This window comes from Sander lucioperca, chromosome 4, assembly GCF_008315115.2.
Source record: "Sander lucioperca isolate FBNREF2018 chromosome 4, SLUC_FBN_1.2, whole genome shotgun sequence".
Lineage (NCBI taxonomy): Eukaryota > Metazoa > Chordata > Actinopteri > Perciformes > Percidae > Sander > Sander lucioperca.
This window is the reverse complement of record NC_050176.1, coordinates 7,427,174-7,447,817: the sequence shown is the minus strand read 5'-3', so window position 1 is coordinate 7,447,817 and position 20,644 is coordinate 7,427,174. Positions and strand designations below refer to the sequence as shown.

The following is a 20,644-nucleotide window of genomic DNA, read 5'->3' as shown; positions in this document are numbered from 1 at the left end:
TAAGCATTAACTGACCACTAGGTGTCCCCCAGTTAAATGTGATGAACTTCTCAGCCTCCCATCAAAATGGACTTAATCCGTGGCCTGTGATACCATTAACTTCATCCCTTTATTCTTTGCAAATCAATGGGGAATAAATACTTTTATCTCTCCATCCTTCATGCAATTACCAAGACGTTAATGGAATACTGCCCAGCTTGTCCACTGTAGTGCAGTATGCATTTGTGTGTAGTTCACATTACAAACAAAAAATCCCATGACTATCTATGGATGCCTGTCTTTTTTTATAATTTTTTTGTTGCATTTTAGGCCTTTATAGGACAGCTTAGACATGAAAGGAGACAAAAAGGGGGAATGACATACAGCAAAGGGCCACAGGTCCTGCAGCGAGGACTGAGCCTCTGAACATGAGGCGCACGCTCTACCAGGCAAGCTACCCAGGCGCCCCAACTTCTGGATGAATATTAATTTGCAAAACAAGGACACACATAATTAATCAACATACGGTTGCTTCTGACTGCTGTGAATGGTTTGCACGCTAATAAATATGAGGATGTTTTTATAGTAATTGAGAAGCTTGTTAGCGGCTGAAAGTTGTGTTAGATTCACGTTAATAAAACTGTACTGACTTTGGTGATCATTACATGCAACAAAATTAGAAAGCACTTTGTAGTTCTACAACATTTAGTTGTTTACAATAATTCATAACCTCTACCATATCCCTAACGTGTCCTTTGCTTTGGCTAAAAATGACTTTAATTGTAAGTAATTTTATCTTCTGTGCTGCAATTACTTGTTGTTTCTAAGGTGATTCTGCAACCATTCAATGTTAAAAATATCCAGTTAACCCTTTCAGACTTCAGAGCAACTTTGAAATTAAATGGAGTTGCTGCACTGTATCATTGTTTTTTTTCTTGAATTCTGGACTGGCAAATACTTAGAATCTTCTCTTTATTGAACATCTGTTTTTGAGGTTAAAAAACCCCACTGTTATGATAACAGTCTAGGTCTTTTATGGGAGTAGGTGGTTAGCCTTTTAGGTGGCTGCAGTTTGTGGTGCTGCTGAATTGTATTACGTTACAATGACAGGTGTTTCTATTATTTTGTGCACCCATTTATTTATTTAGCCAGGCCAGTGTTGACACATGACACACAAGGGTGTGTGTTTGTGGATGCTGATTTAACCCAGTACAGCAGATTTATGGAGGAGATTCAGATTGAGATTGATTCCGGAAGGAGGAAGACGGAAGTGAGCATGCTGGATGCTGACACTGGATAAGCCTGGAAAACTCTATTGCAGAGAAAGACTGTTTATGATTGAAAAGATGTTTTCTTGTTTTTCCATAACACAACTTTTGTAAATACACCTTTTAAAACCTGAACGACGATGGGCGGAGCTTGCCCAGTGATGACAAAGAAGGAGGAGAGGATGCCGGAGGGCGGACGCGGAGCAGCGGCCTCCTGGCAGCAGGAGAGATCGAGGCCAGCAGCCATCTTTCGACCGCGAATTGAAACAGAGGCTGGGTGAGTCAGTTTAACACAGGACAACCCCTCTAGAAGTACGAAAGACATACACTCATCCAGGGCAGCTTAGGTCTCACTTTCACGTTAAATGCACACACGCAGGCAGAGGAGACAATATAATTAATATATTAAATTACGAGGTTAGGTTAGCCTTCTGTATGTGTGTTCTTTGTGGTACAAGCCTATGTTAGCCTAGCCTTGTAACACCCACAAATACTTGCTGGACAAATGTGTGCTTTTGCTCTACTTCGTAGTTCCTCCTGCAGTGCTTATCTGTTTATGAGACAGTCAGGCAGGGCTGTAGTACTTGAGTCCGGACTTGAAGCGCTTGAGGACTTGTCTCGGACTCTGACATTGGACTCATCAATTGGCCAAATATTATAGTTGGTCTCGACCGAGTCCAGCACTATATGCTTTTGTTCTAAAAACAAAACCATTGATGAAGCGCACTCGTTCAGGTATTAGTTTAATTCAAAATCCATCTAACAGGCATTGAGATTGGTCGCCTGGTATACACCTGGCTGCATCATATACAGTAGGCTACCTCAATCATCAGGTATCAATCATTTTCATTTTGGCACGCCACAGACACATCAGCGAGCACTGTGTACTATGAATCTTCAGAACAAGTCATTTTTGATTATTACAAATAATAAAGCAAAATTATCATCATAAAGTAGAATATATACTGTCTCTCACATCACATAAATTATGAACAGGTAAGTGAGTGGTCTTGAAGAGGATTCTTTTTTTTCTGTCTCAGTATTGACTGTCTCTCATTTGGACTCGGTCTTAAATTGGACTTGAATAAACAAAATGACCTTCAGTTCTTTTATCATGAGTGAAAGGGGCAAAACTAGGAGTCACATTATTCCTTTGTCTGTTGAGCAATCACCTATATACAGTCACATATAATAAAGAAGCACAAGGTGAAAAATAAATAACCAAGACAGAAATGTGAAAAGGACGATGTTTCTAAGGATAAGAGTCTTCTGGTCATATTTCCTACTCACACACTTACACTCTGTCATTGCTACTTTGGCATTTTTCTGAGCAAACACACATTTGCATGACATTGCTGTTGACATATTGAGAGGGAGATAAGCAAAGAAGCAGACCCAGGACCTGGCAACCTGCTACATTGTAATCATTTGATTATTTGGTAAGAAATGCCTGGGGAGTGTTTTGAGGACACATTTGGAGGGAGAGAGGAATGAAAGTGAGAGAAAGCGTGAAGGGAAGATTGACTGGGGCATGAGTCAGAGTTGTTTTTTTAAAGAGAGGAAATCAGCTTTGTTTCCTGCATTGATGACTGTAGGAGAGAGTTAATGGAACATGGCAACCTTCCAAGTAAAGGCGCTAGTACTGCCGCTCTCATTACCGGTGACTGCAATGTTGAGTTGCTGTTATTTATAAACCCCTGGACTGAAGATAGACACCAGACACGAAGGAGAAACAAAATGATAAGACAAAATGTGGCAGGTGTATCAAATTACTTTAATTGAATGTCATTATAATCATCATCAACTGAAATTCATACATTCAAACCTTTTATTTCAGCCTCATCATTGAAGTTTCCCTTATTTGCAATGATGTTGAGATACAGAGAAGAATACAAATAGCCTACCACACTGAGGTGAAGTGGTTTGAAATCATTTTCTTGAATTGTCCAGGAGTAGCGACAGTGTCGATCTTAAGGGTGTGTTGCAAATAATGTGTTTGCACAAAAACTAATGGCCAGATTTTCCAAGTTCAGAGTAAACCTGTGGGACTTGAAGCGTAGAACTAGTTTGGTAGGAGTATTAGGTTGGAATGTGAACTGGGGAGTGTGGTTTACAGCTACTAGCACTATTAAGAGATTGGGTTCCTGTATACACAACATTAAATAAAATGACCAGCAGCAGCACAATGTGAATTAAAGGCTAGGCAGATCTCTTTCTGCTCAGATAATATGCAGAATAATATGCATTTATTATTATTACATTTGAGATGTGCAGGTAAAGAATTTGTATTTTTTTATTTTTCATAGAATTTACTGCCTCCCAGAATTGTTGCTGGATTTGAGTAAGAACGTTGAATTAATTCCAAATCATAAGTTGATTTGGCTTTCCTGACAGAGGCTGTGCATTTATTTCTCAGTTGCCTAAATGCAAGCCAATGGGATGGAGCATCTAGCAAGAGACCATGCTGTTTCTTTCCTTAAAGAGAGTTAAAAGTTTGTGGGAAAACCAAGGATTTGACCTGTCTATTATTCTGAGTTTTTTGAAAGGTGCATGTTAATCCACGACTGCAAGGAAGTTCTTTAAAGAAATAATCTAATGCCGTTTCAACATCAATGATTTCAGAGGTAAAATGAATGTCACTATGATAAAGGTCAGTTAAAAGATATACACTGTGAGTATACAGTGCAAATCATTACTCTGGTTATACACATGAAAAAATAGAAAGCAGGCAGGCTCCAGCTGCCTGCACGTCACCACGGCTGGCATCCTCAGTGCTTAGATGTCAGCGGCTTGTTAATGAACCAAGACACACAGTCCTGGTCCCACTAGGATCAAAGAACCTTTACAGTAAGTGCTTTAGAGCAGATCGACCTCCATTAGATTTGTTCCTGTTAGCAATAGTCTGACACCCCTCCAAATTGCCTCCTCTCCACTCTTGTGCAGTGTTGGAAAAAAAAACATATTTCTGCCTTTGGACACATTTCTTGGCATCTGCTCTCCCATTTTGCAGCATGATTATTTTGCTTGGAAAATTCTGAACTTTTAATACACTCAGTTGCCAGTTTATTAGGTATACAGAGCTGAAATGAATCCAATCTGATCTGAACAGTGCTGCAGTAAATGCTCATGAAGCTTTTAATGTTCAGTTTTTGTTGTTACTGTTGATTCAACTTTATGGTAATTTGTTTGGTGCTGTTGAATTGTATTGCATTGTAGTGCAATACAATATTGTAGTGCAATATCAGGTGTACCTGATATTCGAAAATAAATAAATGGGTGCACAAAATAATAGAAACACCTGTCATTGTAACGTAATACAATTCAGCAGCACCACAAACTGCAGCCTCCAAAATGTTCATACAATTGAATCATTGAAGGTTAATTGAATCTATATATTAATCAATATTATAACAGCACATTAAACACGGAGATTCAGTGTGATTAATAATATTTATATAATACACATTCAAATTTCAATGTATCTTATAAACAGATAAAAAGAAAGATTAATCATGTGCAATGTAAAGGAAAGTAAATATTGTTTTCTCCCAAAATATGTGCACAGCTGCCACATTTGTTTTTTTGTTGTTGTTTTTAGATATTTTTTTGGGCATTTTAGGCCTTTATTTTTATAGGACACTCTACCAGGTGCGCTACCCAGGCGCCCCACATTTGTTTTTAAGAAGCAGAAAAACATAAGAGGGAGCAAACTCCAAATAAAACACATCAAATAATAACAATATATTTTAGATGAGCATTGTATAATTTTTCCCCTTTGTTTATTGCACTTCGACTATGAATGTGCTAAATGTCAGTGGGAAATAACAAAGGCAGGTCTAAGAGATGAAATTATGACATATTATCTGCAACAAGTATAAGAACAGGAAAAAAACATCCCTAGCTCTACTATTGAGAGTGAAGTAGAATATAATCTTCACAAGGCATTTCCCATTTGCCCTTTTAGTTCAGTCTTACTCTTTTGCATCCCTGCAAAGTCATAAAGACATACTGAGTACACCAGTCAATGTCAGATTACATAAAACTACTGTATTAGTTTACAAATTTGGATTCAGCAAGAGTGTCTTCTTGAAGGACAATTCTATTAGAAAATAAGCTTTTGTAACCATTAAAACAGCCTTGAAGTTACTGAAGAGTGTTAGCATAACGCTAAAAGGAGACACCCATTCACAACTAAGCTTCAAGTCAAGAAAAGGTGATTTAAGAAAAATCAAGAAAAAAGCTAGGTTTAAAGGATGTATTTAAAGCAATAGATTTGAAAAACGATTTTGGGAAATACGCTTATTTGCTTTCCTGCTGTCATAAAGACAGGAAGCAGGTGGAAACAGTTAGCCTGGTTCTTTCCATTGTCGAAAATTCTGCCCACCAGCACGCTAAAACTCACTAATTAATATGTTGTATCTTATTTGTTTAATCTTTTACACAAAGAGAAATGTACTGCAAAAATGACAAGTTGTAGGCTTAGCTGTAAATATTTCTTGGGAAACAGCATCAGGGCCTCCATGAATTAAAAATACAAAAAGTAATTTACATGTTTGCACTTTCAGGTGTCCTGTTAACAGTTTTACAGATGTCTTTGGGTAAAATGCTTTTTGGGCCGCAGGGGATTTTTTCATTGCAATACTGGCCAATATAGTGGCCACTGGGACAATTTAGCAGAAAGACTGAGTGGCGCCGCTATATCCAGCAAGCTATGTCCAGCTCTCTTAATCAAGGGGGTAAGCCAGCTTCCACAAAGCGTACCTCCTATGGAGCCATTTTGATGCTAACAAGCCATCACCTGCCGTTAGCATTCCATTGACTGCCATTCATTTTGACGTCACTTTGACAGCCAATAACTTTACATCTGAAGCGTTTAAAGACTCTATTTGTCTATTGTTTATTTCTAAAGAAACACGACAATGTATAAAAGGCTCCATTACCTTGTACCTCACGTTATGGCTCCGTAGCATACGTTTTGTAAAAATAGGATAATGATTGTGTCATAACCACGCGACTTACTGTCCCATAGTAGAGGAATTACCATACAGTACAGGAGAAGCTAGCAGGCAGATTAGCTGTTTTTAATAATTACTAATGTTAACTAGCATTTTATTTAGCAATAATTACCCTGTGCTAATGTTATCTCCTTACATATACCTACGCTCTCCGTCTCTGCAAGATTGGGAATGATTGAGATTTCTCTTGGCACAGCTACCAGAAGACTTCCAACTTTCAGGCAGGTTGCTCACGTCACATCTACGTCTTTAACTCAGTTGGATGCTGTATATATGTAATGTACTACACAGGTCTCCGTTGAAAACAACGGCGTCATATGCTCTTCATACATCAATGAGCAGTGCATGTCGACTTTCTAAAGTCTTATAATCACCATAAGGTTGCCAGGCAACCAGCAGCAACTTGACGTGTTAAATAGTAAGATTTAGAGAGGTGTTAGTATGGGCGTATTTTTGAACTATGGAGAGAGCAGGCTGTTTCCCCTGCTTTCAGTCTTTATGCTTTAGCTTCATATTTAACTGACAGCTATGCGAGTGATATTGATCTTCTCATGTAACTCTCAGCAAGAAAGTGAATATTTCCCAAATTGTCAAACTTTTTCTTTAAGAGATGAGGATTGTCAACCATTTTAATTCAACTGCTGCATTATAAAAGTGAAACACGACAAATGCTGCATTACCACTGCATGGTACGGCACAGCTTTACTAAAGTCGACACGTCCTTTTTAGGTTTTCCATTAGAAAAAGTTGTGGATAGTAACTGGTACCTAATGCTAGCAGGCTTACAGTGACACTGTTAACATGCTGATGCAGTAGTGTATAATGTTACCATGTTAACCATCTTAGTTAAGCATGTTAGCATGCTAACATTTGCTAGTCAGCACCAAACAAAAATCACAGCTGAGGCTGACGGGAATGTCATTAGTTTTGCTGGTATCTGGTATCATGACCACAAGAATGACATGATGATGGCGCTAGATCCAAAGTTCAGAGATCATCAAAGTTATTACAATTCATCCTGAGGGAAAGATTAATGTCTTAACTAAATGTTATATCAATCTTTCAGTATTGTTGAGACATTTCACTCAAAACCACAGATGTCAACCTGATGGTGTCGCTAGAGGAAAGTCAGGATCACCAAAGTCATTAGGAAATGTTATGGCAATCTGTCCAGCAGTTGTTGAGATATTTCAATTTTATAAGTTTGTAATAATGAGACTGAATCTTGAGATACAATTTAATTTATTACATTTGCAGCTTTAACTGAGAACATTTAAGAACCTTGTACCCTGAACAGGTCCTTATAGTCTTCCCCTATCAGTTTCACAACACATGCAGCCTTGCATCAGTATCAGTTTGGCATGACCAAATGTAACAAGAAGTGAGAGTGTGCCATCAAGTCACAGTAACCATAGTAACAAAGCAGTGACAGCTACTGTACCTCTTGTTTTTATCACCCTTCTGTTCCTAAAGGCACACAAACAAGCACAGGTATCAGGTTTCTTTCTCATGTATTTATTTTTCACACACATGTAAAAACACATATTTCCTCTTATACACACTGAGCCGTGAAGGTGTTCAGGATTATGGTGTTTGAATGACTCACACTGAAGATTAGACCCCTCTAACTTTATACCCTCCCACTCTCACTCTCTCTCTTTTTCTTCATCTCTCCTGCTTTCGACCACTTCAACCTCTCTCCTTATATCATTTTCTCTCTCTGACTCCCTCTCCTGCGACACTGCGTCTCTCATAAGAGGCTACATGGTCTGTTCCACGTCTCTAAGAATTTTCCTCAATGAATTTGTCAATCCACGCTTGTCTAGTGCAGAGCACAGTTAGGGGCTGTAACACATCCTCTAGCTGGTGTGAACAGCTGGTTTTATGTCTAAATGTGAACAGTGAAGAACAGAAACATGATGTCACACACTCTATCTCAACATATTAAATAATTACTGATTAGATGAAGGTCTTTCTTAGGGCAAAGGGATACATTTATTCACTGTGCAGTTCAACCTTGGGAACATACTTAAAAAAGCATTGTTGATTTCTGTATAAACTGATTTTTCTTTGCTTCAGATGATAGATATTGTTTTTCCAAGATATGTATATCCAAAGTATATTTGTAAGTTAGCCCCTGTTATATAACCATTAATGCCTTTTTAAATACAGTAGTTCTGTATTGGCAAAATGGTGTACACTGTATAATACTTAACATTTTAAGCCAAATTTCCCCATCAGGGTATCAACCTCTTGTCAGATATGATTTAGACAAACACACCCATATAACGACAAGAAATCTTTTCCTGGTATTTTTTGTGTTTCTACCATGGCTGTTATTTCAACAGAATTGGCACACATCTAATTCCCCTGTGAACCTCCATGACAACACCAGCCATGCTCGGTGATATGTGACCCAAAGGTTCTATGACAGTGTTGAGACTGAATATCAAAAGATCCAGCGATTGAACAGACATCTGTATCCATCCCAAGGACTAGTTGGGAATAAACCATAAAAAAGAATGCTGTGTCAATCGGGGTGAGACACAAACTAGGAGGTTCATTGAGAAATGTATAATCTATAATGATTACGATTTAAGAGACCTTCAATTAGCATCTAAAAACAGTTATCTCCAATATGTCTACTTTCCAGCCAAGCAAAGCAGCCTTGTGTTCATTTAATCTCCATGCAATTGTTACTTTATCTAAAAGAATGCAAAAGGAATTCAGATGATAAATTAGGGTATATTCTTTTCAATCCCAAGTAGGGTGTGTCATCACCAGAGTGAATCAAAAACATGAAAATCACCAAAATAACCACAGCAATATTATTCTGTCTCCTGTTTACATTTCATTAGGTAACCATGATATGACACCTGAGGTCTCATTTCTCTGATCCATCCAACGTTCCTCATTGTCTCATTGTAAAGATATTGGGTATACAAGGTTGCTATGGCGACTATTCTTCTTGGCAACACCAGCCTTACATACACCTTCTCTAGGTAAATATTTAGGACATAATAACTGATAAAATATGGGGTGGCAATACATACATAATGTTTAGTGGAAGTGGGCTAAAGAGTTTTGCCCCTAGCCAGTAGATTACAGTAATATGAAACATAATGTACCCACTCAAAACACTGTCAAGTGTGCCTTGATGCGTATGAGGACTGTCTTTATCACTGGAGTGGTTATATTTATATGAGGTGTAGTGGTCTGCAGTGTCAGCTGCGTGTCGATCCATATCGTTTGTGGAAACATGCATAATGGATGATACTAAAGTGAGCGCACTGGACTAAGAATGACGAATATAAGTGTGAGTAGTCTATCTGTGTTGATACCTCAGTTTGCATACAGTACCATATGGACACCTATGTATTAATACTGAAAGTGTCCTCACATAACACTTTTGCTGTCAACATGTTAGTGCTGTATTGTATGTGTTAAACACTCATGAGAAATACGTAATAAAATAATGAAGCCAGAAGACTACTCATTCTTGTAAAAAAACACTATAGTGAGGATTAGCAAAAAAAACTTAAAAAGGTGTATTGTGGGATGCTCTTCTATATTTCTTTGCAACATATAAAAAAGTAGACATTAGTCAATATAAATGCAGCGTAATGAGACATCCGTTCTTTCTTCACAAACCTCTGCTTTTCAAAGGTCGTACCCATTTGGATCTGGAGCTCCTGATTAATGTCAGTTTCATTCTTGTTATCTCCTTACTGGTGATTATAAAGTACCAGCAGTGTGTCTAGACTGGCCTGCTGACTCCTGCAAAACAGCTACTTGTTTTTTAATGAGGAGATGACAGTGGTCATAGCTCAGCGAAGTCTTTAAAAAACTTGTAGGCATGTCATGGTAGTTGAAGAGTCCAATTAGTGTGTACACAATACATGCCTGACTTGTGCTATGCTGTTTCTGTCCTTCAAACCCTGTCCTCTCGGCCTGAAAAATAAATAAAAACCATGTGTCTGGTTGTTCCTTTTGGAAGCTGTTAATCAGAAGAAGTTGGCTGAGCAGTGATGATTAACAAGAGTAAAAATGAAAACGGGAGTGGGATGAGAGACGTGGAGAGTAGAGACAGCATGAAAACAAAACAAGATATAAAATCCAGTGAAAGAGACAAACAGATCCAACACAAGACAAACTTGGGTCTTGGCATGGGAAACACACCACATGATCTTTGCAACATACTTTGCACTCCCTCTGGGGAATTCTCAACTTGCATCTGTACTGCTCCATCCATGCTTCAAAGTCTTTCTCGTACTGAAAAGCTGACACTGGAAATATTGACTCTTGTGGAGTGGCCAATTTGGATTTTTGGCCCCTGTGTCAGCCCTGCAGTGGGGCCCTCCATTTTGACTCCAGTCTACATGATGGAGCATGTGAAGCCACAGCACTCCTTTAGCAGAGTGAGGCCTGTCTTGGCGAAGGGAGAAGATGTCTGCTGAGCCCTGGATGGAGCCCGTCTGGTTGGTACACCTGAAGCCCAGAGAAATCATACTGTGAGGAAAAGATGACATATTGTTGTGGTGTATTGTATAATGTGCATAACTTCATCTACTTAAATATCAGCTGCTTAATGACTTGACTAAGAGGAGCACAAACAGACATATTTTTTCAGATAGATCTAAAGCATTGTCAGTGGATGTGTGTGCTCAGATGGAAAACACCTTGAACAAGCAAAACATTTGGAACAAGGAAAATATTTTTTTTTTTCCAACAATATCTTTATTGGATTTTTTACATAACAACCCTAGTGCTGTGTGAAGGAATATTGTACAACAATATATCAAGTAGGTACCAGATCAGCCCATCCCACCCTCCCTCCCTCCCACTATCTGGCTCAGTTTTTAAAAATGTGCTATTATTTGTTGAAACTTTGATGGAGCACAGAGTTGCAGCTCTCTTTATGGCTAAATACCTTTCTTCTTCATCTTTCTCGGGAATTTGGACTGCAGAAAATCTGCCATTTCTTTATCCTCTTCTTTCTCCCTGTAGAAATTGAAAAGGATTGATATAAAATACACATCAATACATAAAGCACTTAATAAAATAAAATAAAAAATAGGATTAAGATCTCTTATCAAAACAACCCAACAATATTGGACCCAATAAAAGATTATTATTTATTAAAATAAATCAATAATAACAGATGTCTGTTTTTTGCAAGTAAACCCTTCGTATCTAACAGACATTTATTGAGATCTGATATGTTCTGCTAACTGCCCCAAATCTATCCTGCTTTGAAAATAAAAAACATAAAAAAACTGCAGGCAGAATTTTCTTGTGAAGGACAGTGTAAAAAAACAAAGAAATAACAGTAAAGTGAAATCTGTATTTATCAGCATGGACAACATGGCCTTGGGCGGCGTCACATCCTCTTCTCTGCAATCTATGACCTCACTGTTCTCCTGCTTCCTCCCTCTCACCTTCCCAGCAGTCCCTCAGCATTTTCACAGCATGCTGTCGGCTGCCAACACAGTGTTGCTAAACACAAACTAACGATGCTTGATACTGTCTGAAAATTGGATTGAAGAAAGGATTAAACCTTCAAATATACTGGTTGTCTACTTTCGAGTCACGTTAGGTTACATTCTGCACCAGGATTAACAAGTAAGCAGAAGTAGTAGAGATCACCAAGCAGTGTATTGCTGCTGCTGCAGAATGGACCCACTGTAAGCTGAATACAATGGTTTCAGTTCTTTATGTGTGCAGGACAAAACATTCAAAAAAAAAACAGTGAGAGAGCAGTTGCTCACATTAAATGACACTTTTTACATAGTGTTGACATCTCTGCATGAAGAAAATGTAATGTTCAAGACAACCTGCCTTCCTTTGAAGGTTTCCTCTAATTTTTCTAAAATGCCCTGTAGTGTTTTGTATAATGTGTGTGGTGAAAGAGTGTCAGAATAGATCTGGAAGATTTGGACATGATTTAGACAGCTTTTCTTCATCTCCTGCACCAGCAGCAGACTTAAGAGGCTTGGTGCACTAAAAAAAAAATTAAATTTAAGCAAACTTCTTAAACTAATGGCAGCTCCTCTTGCAGTACTCACTGACACACAGTTGCTACATGTTTACTGTAATTGAAATGGCTCTCTGCTGTACACTCTCTCATAGTGCTGTGCCGTAGAAAATGTTCCAGTGTTGTAATGGAGCGCAATGGGAGCGGCTTTCTAAAAGCGTGCATACGGATGATACTGAACTGAGATACAACTTTACCAGCATTGGTGACTACGAGCAATGTTCCAATCTGAGCACTGAGTGCTCATAAAAATGTTAATGAACAATTCTCATGAATTGGCGTTATCAAAGACCAGTGCTCCTGTGCATGAAAAATACATGCCAAACTTTTAAGTTTTCTGCTTGGGCAACAAATTCCCTAAAGCCTTTCTACATAAGTAATATATGTGCACTGCATCTCTATCTGATGGCTTTGTGTGCAGTAGGATATTTCATTCACAGCATATGGTGACAAAAGACCAAAGGACTCCCAAACTGTAACAAAACCAAAAAGGCAGAGGCACACCTGAGTCGTTCAAACTCCACATCGTCCACCAGGTAATCTCTGGTCTCGACCAGCTTGTGGATCTGCTGCAGTAGTTCTTCTTCCTTCTGCCGGTCCTCGTTGGACTTGTCATTATCTGCACCACAAGACATCTGAGTATCTATAGTGTTTGTCACAGATTACTTACTTTACTACAAATATAATGGGGCATTAAACAAACAAATAAATTAATTAATGAAGAATTTTAAGGAATCCATTTATTTAAAGGAACACATTTTGGGAAATATGCTTATTAGTTTTCTTCCTGCAACTGAGGAGGGATCCCTCTCTTTGGATGGACAGATATGCAAAAGATGGCGTGTGCACAGGAGGCGATAAGCTTAGCTTAGCATGAAGACTGGAAGCAGGGGAAAAACACCTAGCCTACCCCTGTCCAAAGTTCTAAAATAGGTATACAGTACCATCACCACTAAAACGGGCAAACTAACATGCTGTGTCTTGTATGTTTATTCTGTACATGTCTGACCTGTCTAATTTTACATTTCTATTGGTGTAAAAATGAAGTAAAACAAGATTTATCATGTTAACCAGTGAACTTTAGAGGTGCTGCTGGCAGATCTATCTATATATATTTTTAAACTTTTAAAATATCCAGGCTAGTTGTTTCCCTGTTTCCAGTCTTTATGCTAAGCTAAGTGTAACTTGCCGGCTAGCTCTAGCTTCATCTATAGCGTGAAGTCATAAGAGTGGCATCCTCTTAACTAATTCTTGTTAAGAATAAAGTTATCCTTCATCAATAACTATCAATATCCAGAGGACTCCTACCTGGTATGGACACTAATTTCTGCAGCTCTTTCTTCAGACGAGTGATCTCCTTGCACAGCTGAATGTCATCCATCCTGCACAGGCATGATGGAACAAAAGCAACACACAATAACATATGTAAGTACTGCACATGCTGCATATCAGCTCAGTTTCTACTTTAAAGGGTGGAGAGGAGTTGAGACGTGACGGTATTGAATGGGGGAATGAAATTCAAACAGAGTAAGCTTCATATTGATCTTATATTTCACACAGGAGATGGCACAATCTTTTCTGAGGCAAAATCCCTGTGGCGTCTCTTTGCCAGATAGCTTTCACTCAGCCTCCTTCTGTATCACGCTCTTTCAATGGCCCTCCAACTCAGTGGATCATTACGAACACTGAGGTAGGGTGAAAGACCTTCTGTGCCTTCCTCGCCTGGCGGAGTTAGAGGCCCTCACGTGACCCAGCATCACAGCAGCAGTCTTTTTTAGAAAAACACACACACACACACACACACACACACACACACACACACACACACACAGACACACACATTACACACATTCATCAACGTCAGCAGAGTGAGAGCCTCTCCATCGTGCCTCATCTACCTGTCATGTAAGATACTCTCTACAAACATGCAGGTGGAGAAATGGCCAAGAGGTCTGGAATACAAATGATATGCTTTACGTAACTTACCAGAAGAAAACACACCTTGTGGTTAGTCAGTTAGTTAGTTAGTTAGTTAGTTAGTTAGTTTGTGGACCGCTGGGGAAATATCATGACTTCCCATCTCCGTCCTCTTCACCTCCCACACCTCCTCCAGTCCCCCATTCTCCTGTTTTATCTGCCTGACTCTTGCTTGCTACCCCACACACAGCCCTCCATCCATTGCCTCCGCTGTCTGAGCAGTGTTACTGCCTATCATTCAGAAGGTGTAGATGAATAAATATCCATGCATCAGCCTGCTTGATGGAAGCAAAGGTAACACCATTTAAATTATAATGGGGGCCAACTCTGTTGTGATGGGGAGAAATGAGGAGAGATAATAGAGGACAATGCTGCTACGAGATATGTTTCTGATACCAAGGTGTGCTCCTAAATAAATGGAAACATAGCTTAAATGATTTGAACTGCTTTTGGGTGCAATACGCCAGTAAGGCACTAGCTTGTGTACTTGATGTGTAGCTTGACAAGGTATCAGTGCACTTTTGTGACTGAATCATTCATTTATTAAGGTGTCTCACAGTAGCTACATATGTTGTCCCACATGACTGATGCAGACAGTATGCAGTTGCATTTGTGGCATCTACAAATTTTGAAAATTTGACCTCTAATTATAGTGATGTCACTCCCTCAATCAGCATATTGTTTATTCAGGGATGGATGTCAAAGTGTTGGTCTAAGCCTACTACACACAGAGCCGATAATTGGCTGTTGGACAGTCTGGCGAGGTCAGTGACTCGAGTCTGTTCGGTGTGTTCCGTGCCGTCGTCCGTCTGAGGGGCCGTCGGCCTTTATTTTGGCCGATTTGACATGTATAATCGGCGGGGCGGGCACTGCCGGCATTCGGACTCAAATGACCCATCTGATTGGTAGAGTGCTAACCCGGAAATGGGGAGCGGAATGGGCGTGACTAGAGTCTCTCAAAATCTGATGAAGATCTTTTAAACTGACCTTTGTCAATCTGAAACGAAGACAGATTCAGCAACTGCATGGCCTATTTCTCGCTTAAAATGTTTTCAGAAACACGTTTCGGTGAACTATTTTAGTAAAATATGAGATCGTATTCTGAACAAGCTGCCATGACAGCCTGGCTTTGAATTTCCGGAGAAACCAGACCAACGTGACGCGTTCGTCCAATCAGCTGCCGGTTTTCATTTTTGGGCGACAATACAGATTAGCGCTGCCTGCTGTTATGGTCGTCGATTTGGTGTGTTCTGAGGCACTTTTTTGACCAACTCGGGGACAATGATCAGTCCAACTGCCTTTTCTCCCGAGGGTCGGCCGTCTGGTCTGTGTTTCTGGTCCTTAACACTCTGGTCCAGAGTAAAAGATTTTCTCAATTTTTGCGTGACATTTTGCACAGACATTCATGATCCCCAGATGATGGATTTTAATTACTTTGATGTTCCAATTACCTTTAATCCAGCACCACAAATACATCAAAATGTCCACTTGTGCAACATACTAATGTTAGCATGTTACCATGTTAACATCAGCATGTTAAAATGCTAAAGGTAACATTAAGCTCAAAGCACAGCTGAACTTAGTACAGCTTAAACTGATGTGTTAGGTCTGATAATGTCGAGCTGAGCCTAAGGTCTCTTAAACAAACTCATCGCCAGGCAACAACATTGATATTGAACAATTCTGCAAAGCCACGGATTATGTTCAATGACAACAATTTGTAACATCAAGTGCCAATGTTTTTTTTTTTATAATTCTTTCTTTCAATGCATGGTAACTAAGGTTAGGGAAAGACTGTCTTAAATAAATGATGGTGAAGGTATGGTAAGGCAATTGGTTAAAGTTAGGGAAGAATCATGGTTAACATATACAATCAAATCAGGTCTGTGAAGGAGTGCTGTGAAATCAGACCAGCATTAAGCATTATGCTTTCACCATTCTACTGTAAATTTGGAATCAGGGGATGCTATTATTGAAGCTGTTTGTCTCCAGTAATCACAATGGCTGCAGATGGCAGCCATGACACCAAATAAAAGCAAGGTGTTGGTGCTGTGGAGCCACTTACATGTATCTAAGCTCTGACTCCCTCCTGACCAGGACGTCCCTGATCCTCTCAATCTTAAAAAGCTCCCCCTCAATGTCGTCCACGGTGATGGTGGAGTCTGCCATGGACACCACATCGTCCTCTGAGGGAATATGAGAGAGAGAGAGAGAGAGAGAGAGAGAGAGAGAGAGAGAGAGAGAGAGAGAGAGAGAGATATGAGGACAGCTTTTAGCCTTACTGATTGTTGCAAAAGAGTATGTGTTAGACAATGTGCGACACAAAAACATTAAGGTGTATACTGTATAGATTTGTGTTTACAGTGCACGTCTTCAACTGACAAATACTATACAGAGAAAGGCGGACAGATACACAATTAGGAGCTTTTTATGATTCAATTTCCAATATCTGAAGTGACACTGCGGAACAATAACTGCATATGAATATGCATTGTTAACTGTATAACCAGCTGCAGCAGAGGCACTTTGAAATTGCTGCTTGATCAGGAGCAGAGCATCACAGCCACATTACCATGTGTCAGTGGTTGGCAAGACTCATGCCTCTCCCTCTCTCTGTCTCTTTCACAAATGCATGCATGCATGCACACACACACTACCACACACACACAAACACACACACACACACACATATGCATGCATGCGCACACACTGCATAATTGCGTAAACCCAGGGTGGTAGGTCAGCCAGTAAATAAGCCTGCCCCAGCATGGCTGGATGTCAGACACACACTGCAGTCCTTTCTACCCTGCCTTTGTCTACTGTAGAGAGATTCAGTCATTCAGTGTCAATATTTCGGCAAAACGTAATCCCCTGTTAATTGGTGACAACTTTGATAATGTATGTATTTGTTTCATTCATTTATCAAGCAAAATCGTTTTTGGTTCCAGCTTTTCCAGTGTGAACAATTACAAAATGAAGGAAAAGAGCCATATGTGAATCTAAACCATAGAGAGAGAGAGATTAAAAAGTCTATATTGTGTCACACCAGGTAAACACTACAGGTAAACAGTAAAATCAAACACAAAGCTGTTTTTAAATCTGTCTCATTATGCATGTCACTCCACACACCACTACCTGTATTTGTTCTTTAACTGTATTCTTAATATATAAATAAAACAGACATTTTAAAATGAAAATTAAATCCTCAATCTAAAATAAAACAAATAATATAAAATTGTACAGTGTTTGCTGAACATATCTAAGCCACTAATTACAACAATGTGTGGGTTTGAGCCAAACAGTTCTGTAATACATTTTAAAGAATCTCTGTGTGTGGTATGAAAGGACATCAAAGCATTTCACAGTGGCTACCAACGATACTGTGAGCAGAATAGAATCAAAGACAGCAGGCCAGCGAACATTTAACTGCAACCATCTCCTAAAAAAGCAATTGTTTATGCAAATCAAAATTCATATACTAGATTTAATTTACCCTGAGATCCAAGTATGGTTGACATTCTTGAAGTAGATGTAGTGACAGTCACAACTTTAAAATTGAAGAAAATCACCACTGCCTGCTCTCGAATTGTTCCATTTAGCACTGTATGTTCCTGGATAACTGTCACTTCCCTGCAGAGAGCTGCACAACATGAGGGCAGAGACGGACATAATCAGGGAACTACCAATACCACCACTAACAGACAGTCCCTGACTCCCCCTGGCACCCTTACATTCTCTTTATAGACACACACCATTACTTAGTAGAGCTCTAGTATGTAATATCTCTATTCTAGTCACATTTAGCCCTGGGGAAGCTAGCTATCCCTGCTGGCAATAAAGCGTTGTTTGGGGGCTTGCAACTGCAGCCTGTTTTGTGTGACAGGCAAAAAAGGGTTCTTGAAGTACAGACACACATCTTCACACAAACACTCTATACTCTGTTACTATGACAAATCTGGCTGACGTCAATGTAGCGTCAAAACAACCTTGACATCTCAGAGGAGGAAAAGTGAAGTGTTGCAGCGAGTATGGGACTGTTAATGGGATGGAAACTATAAAAAAGACGTCAATTAAACTATCTACGCCTTCCCATATGTTTCAAAAGTGTTAATTCAAGTTGATTAAAATGCACTGCATATACCAAATCTGCCTAGTGAAAGAAAGACAGAAAGAGCCACTCACACATCCTATGTAATCGTATCATACTGTGTTCACACTGCATACTCATTACATTATAGATGCTGGATGATAATTTATCAGCAGTATCACCTAATTCATAAAACAGATGGAATGATGTGCTTACAAATACAAACATGATATGCTAACATGACATCACATCTCAGTAACTACAGTACCTGGGAGCAGGTATGCATTACTGTTCATTTACCACTTGTTTTCCTGCCAAAAAGACAGCTTCAAGCTTCAATGACTATGACTGGGGAATTTACATGTAGCTGACTGAAACACTGAACTGTGAGCTGAAAACACAATGTTATAAGCGTTGTTTAGTATATTCTTACATTATTGGAGACAACATGTTCTGCTGCAGAGGCTCTCTATGGGACAGATTATTCTGCCAGTGAGCAGTTATGACTCATCACTAGACCTCTCTGAAATGTTCCCTCCTTTACACTTTCTTCCCTTTCTCACTCTCTCTCACAGTTCCCATATCCTGTTGCTTTTCAATACCTCCCGAACCCTGCGCCTCTCTTCATCCAAACCCCTGAAGATGTGAATTTCAGTTTACAGTCTTTGCTCCGACTCCATTCCTCTCTTTTACACTGCCACAACGTGCTTTATACCTAATGAGGTAGAACACCATACTGACAGATCAGCCAGATTAGACACCAAGAGACAGAAGTGGAGGAAAGAGGAGGAGAGATGTGGAGAAGGTAACGGACGAGAGATGAGGAAAAAAGGAAGGAGGAAGGGAGGAGTGAGATGAAATAAAAGAAATAGTGAAGAGGCAAAACAGATAGAGGGCTTAACAGAGATTCTGCACAGCTTTGCAAACTTCCCACCTGATCAACTACTTCAGCAATACACTTCAGAAATGACCGACCTTGACAACATGATGATATTATAAGCATCATTCACACAATTATAATGTAGGAAATCAATGACCATCAACAACGTGGAGGAATACTGTAGAACTGAAATGAAAAATGTTCTCTGGTAAGAACTTGTCCAATGTGATGATTTGCTGCTTTATCTGGTTTAAATCATTGCAAATTGGGTTTCTTTGGGTTTTGGACTATTGGTCGGACAAAGGACATCTGAAGATATCTCCTTGGGCTTAAGGAAATTGTGCTGGATATTTTGTATCTATTTGCTAAGTGCTTATCTGAGAATTACACCTAATCAACAATGCAATCACATATTTGTTGCAGACTTTTGAGGAACATTATTACTGTGAGGAGCACTATGCGATAAAGAGTTTCACTGACCCCTGACCTATTGAACGCTGAGATGTGGGTCATTATTCATCATTTTTCATCATTTGATGGTGCAGGTCCCTGAGTAATGGGCCTCACTTTTCTTTTACACAAATAAGAACACACACACACACACACACACACACACACTAGAAGAACAAACACCTGTGGATTCTTGACATTTGCAGAGCTGCTGCCTTTACTGCAACTAGAATAATACATTGATTGGTTCTATCAACTACAAACAAAAATAACCCAGATATAAAAGTAAAAGAAACAACTATTATAGCTATAACTATATATATATATATATTATTTTATTTTATTTTTTTTTTTTTGCAGGAAGATTGTGGTAATGCCATAGATTTTTTTTGTAAAAAATAGTAGAAGATTGAGCTCACTATAAATTCACAATACCAAAGTAACTCCCTGTAGCAATGTTATGGTAATAAGAACATTAGGTACAGCGACACACTAGGAGGATATAAAGTGAATCTCATACAATATCACTCTAAATTCTCCTAGTGTCACTGCACCCAATGTGTATATTAAGATAATTTAGAGTGATAAAGTATACAGAAAGGTCACTTTTTACCCAGTCAATAGATCGACATATAGACCATTGCATTGTTTGTTCGTTAGGTAACCTGGTTTGTTGGTGTCTTTGCTCCATTCAGTGAGCTCCAGTGAACCGTACTGACGAGAAGATCTCTTCTCCATCGGTCCAGCAGCTGTTCTTCTCCTCTGTTCTCTCTACGCTTTCAGTTGCAGTGGCTGGGAAACAGCAAGTGGAAACTACAGGGGAGGGTCTCGCAGTCTCAGTTTGTTGCTGTATTTCATTGAGTCATCGCCACTCACACACCAACCTGTGGAGGCGGAGAGAACGAGATGCTCCAGCGGTCCCCACCAGCTGTGGCTGGTGTCGGTGTGCGTGCA

General features: G+C 39.4%; 1 protein-coding gene and 1 long non-coding RNA gene across 4 annotated transcripts; both read right to left on the bottom strand.

Annotated features, from left to right (window-relative positions):
* Positions 1-7,487: 7,487 nt before the first annotated feature.
* On the bottom strand, positions 7,488-20,624 carry LOC116043010 (bMERB domain-containing protein 1-like). Of its 3 annotated transcripts, XR_004897155.1 has the most exons (7): positions 20,356-20,624; positions 16,339-16,459; positions 13,605-13,678; positions 12,801-12,915; positions 11,193-11,263; positions 8,544-10,750; positions 7,488-8,462 (listed from the first exon to the last, which is right to left on the bottom strand). XR_004897155.1 is itself a non-coding variant. In XM_031289507.2 (6 exons), exons 1-6 carry the CDS (start codon positions 20,426-20,428, stop codon positions 10,638-10,640), a joined length of 567 nt encoding a protein of 188 aa, XP_031145367.1. In that variant the 5' UTR covers positions 20,429-20,624; the 3' UTR covers positions 7,488-10,637. The 3 variants fall into 3 exon arrangements, 2 of the variants coding, with proteins under 2 accessions (XP_031145367.1, XP_035856652.1); XM_031289507.2 differs by having other exon boundaries at positions 7,488-10,750; XM_036000759.1 differs by lacking the exon at positions 20,356-20,624 and adding an exon at positions 17,767-18,015 and having other exon boundaries at positions 7,488-10,750.
* Positions 11,453-11,952, bottom strand: LOC116043011. The gene is made up of 2 exons (XR_004103356.2): positions 11,909-11,952; positions 11,453-11,841 (listed from the first exon to the last, which is right to left on the bottom strand). It is a non-coding gene; the product is annotated as an uncharacterized LOC116043011 (long non-coding RNA).
* Positions 20,625-20,644: the final 20 nt, after the last annotated feature.

What these genes read in the sequence shown, in the direction of transcription:
- LOC116043010 (XM_031289507.2), bottom strand. Translation starts at nt 20,428, where the DNA reads ATGGAGAAGAGATCTTCTCGTCAGTACGGTTCACTGGAGCTCACTGAA. An exon ending in CAAAGACACCAACAAACCAG is followed by an intron (nt 16,460 to 20,355) that starts GTTACCTAACGA and finishes ATATTCCCTCAG; the next exon opens with AGGACGATGTGGTGTCCATG. An exon ending in GAGTCAGAGCTTAGATACAT is followed by an intron (nt 13,679 to 16,338) that starts GTAAGTGGCTCC and finishes ATGCCTGTGCAG; the next exon opens with GATGGATGACATTCAGCTGT.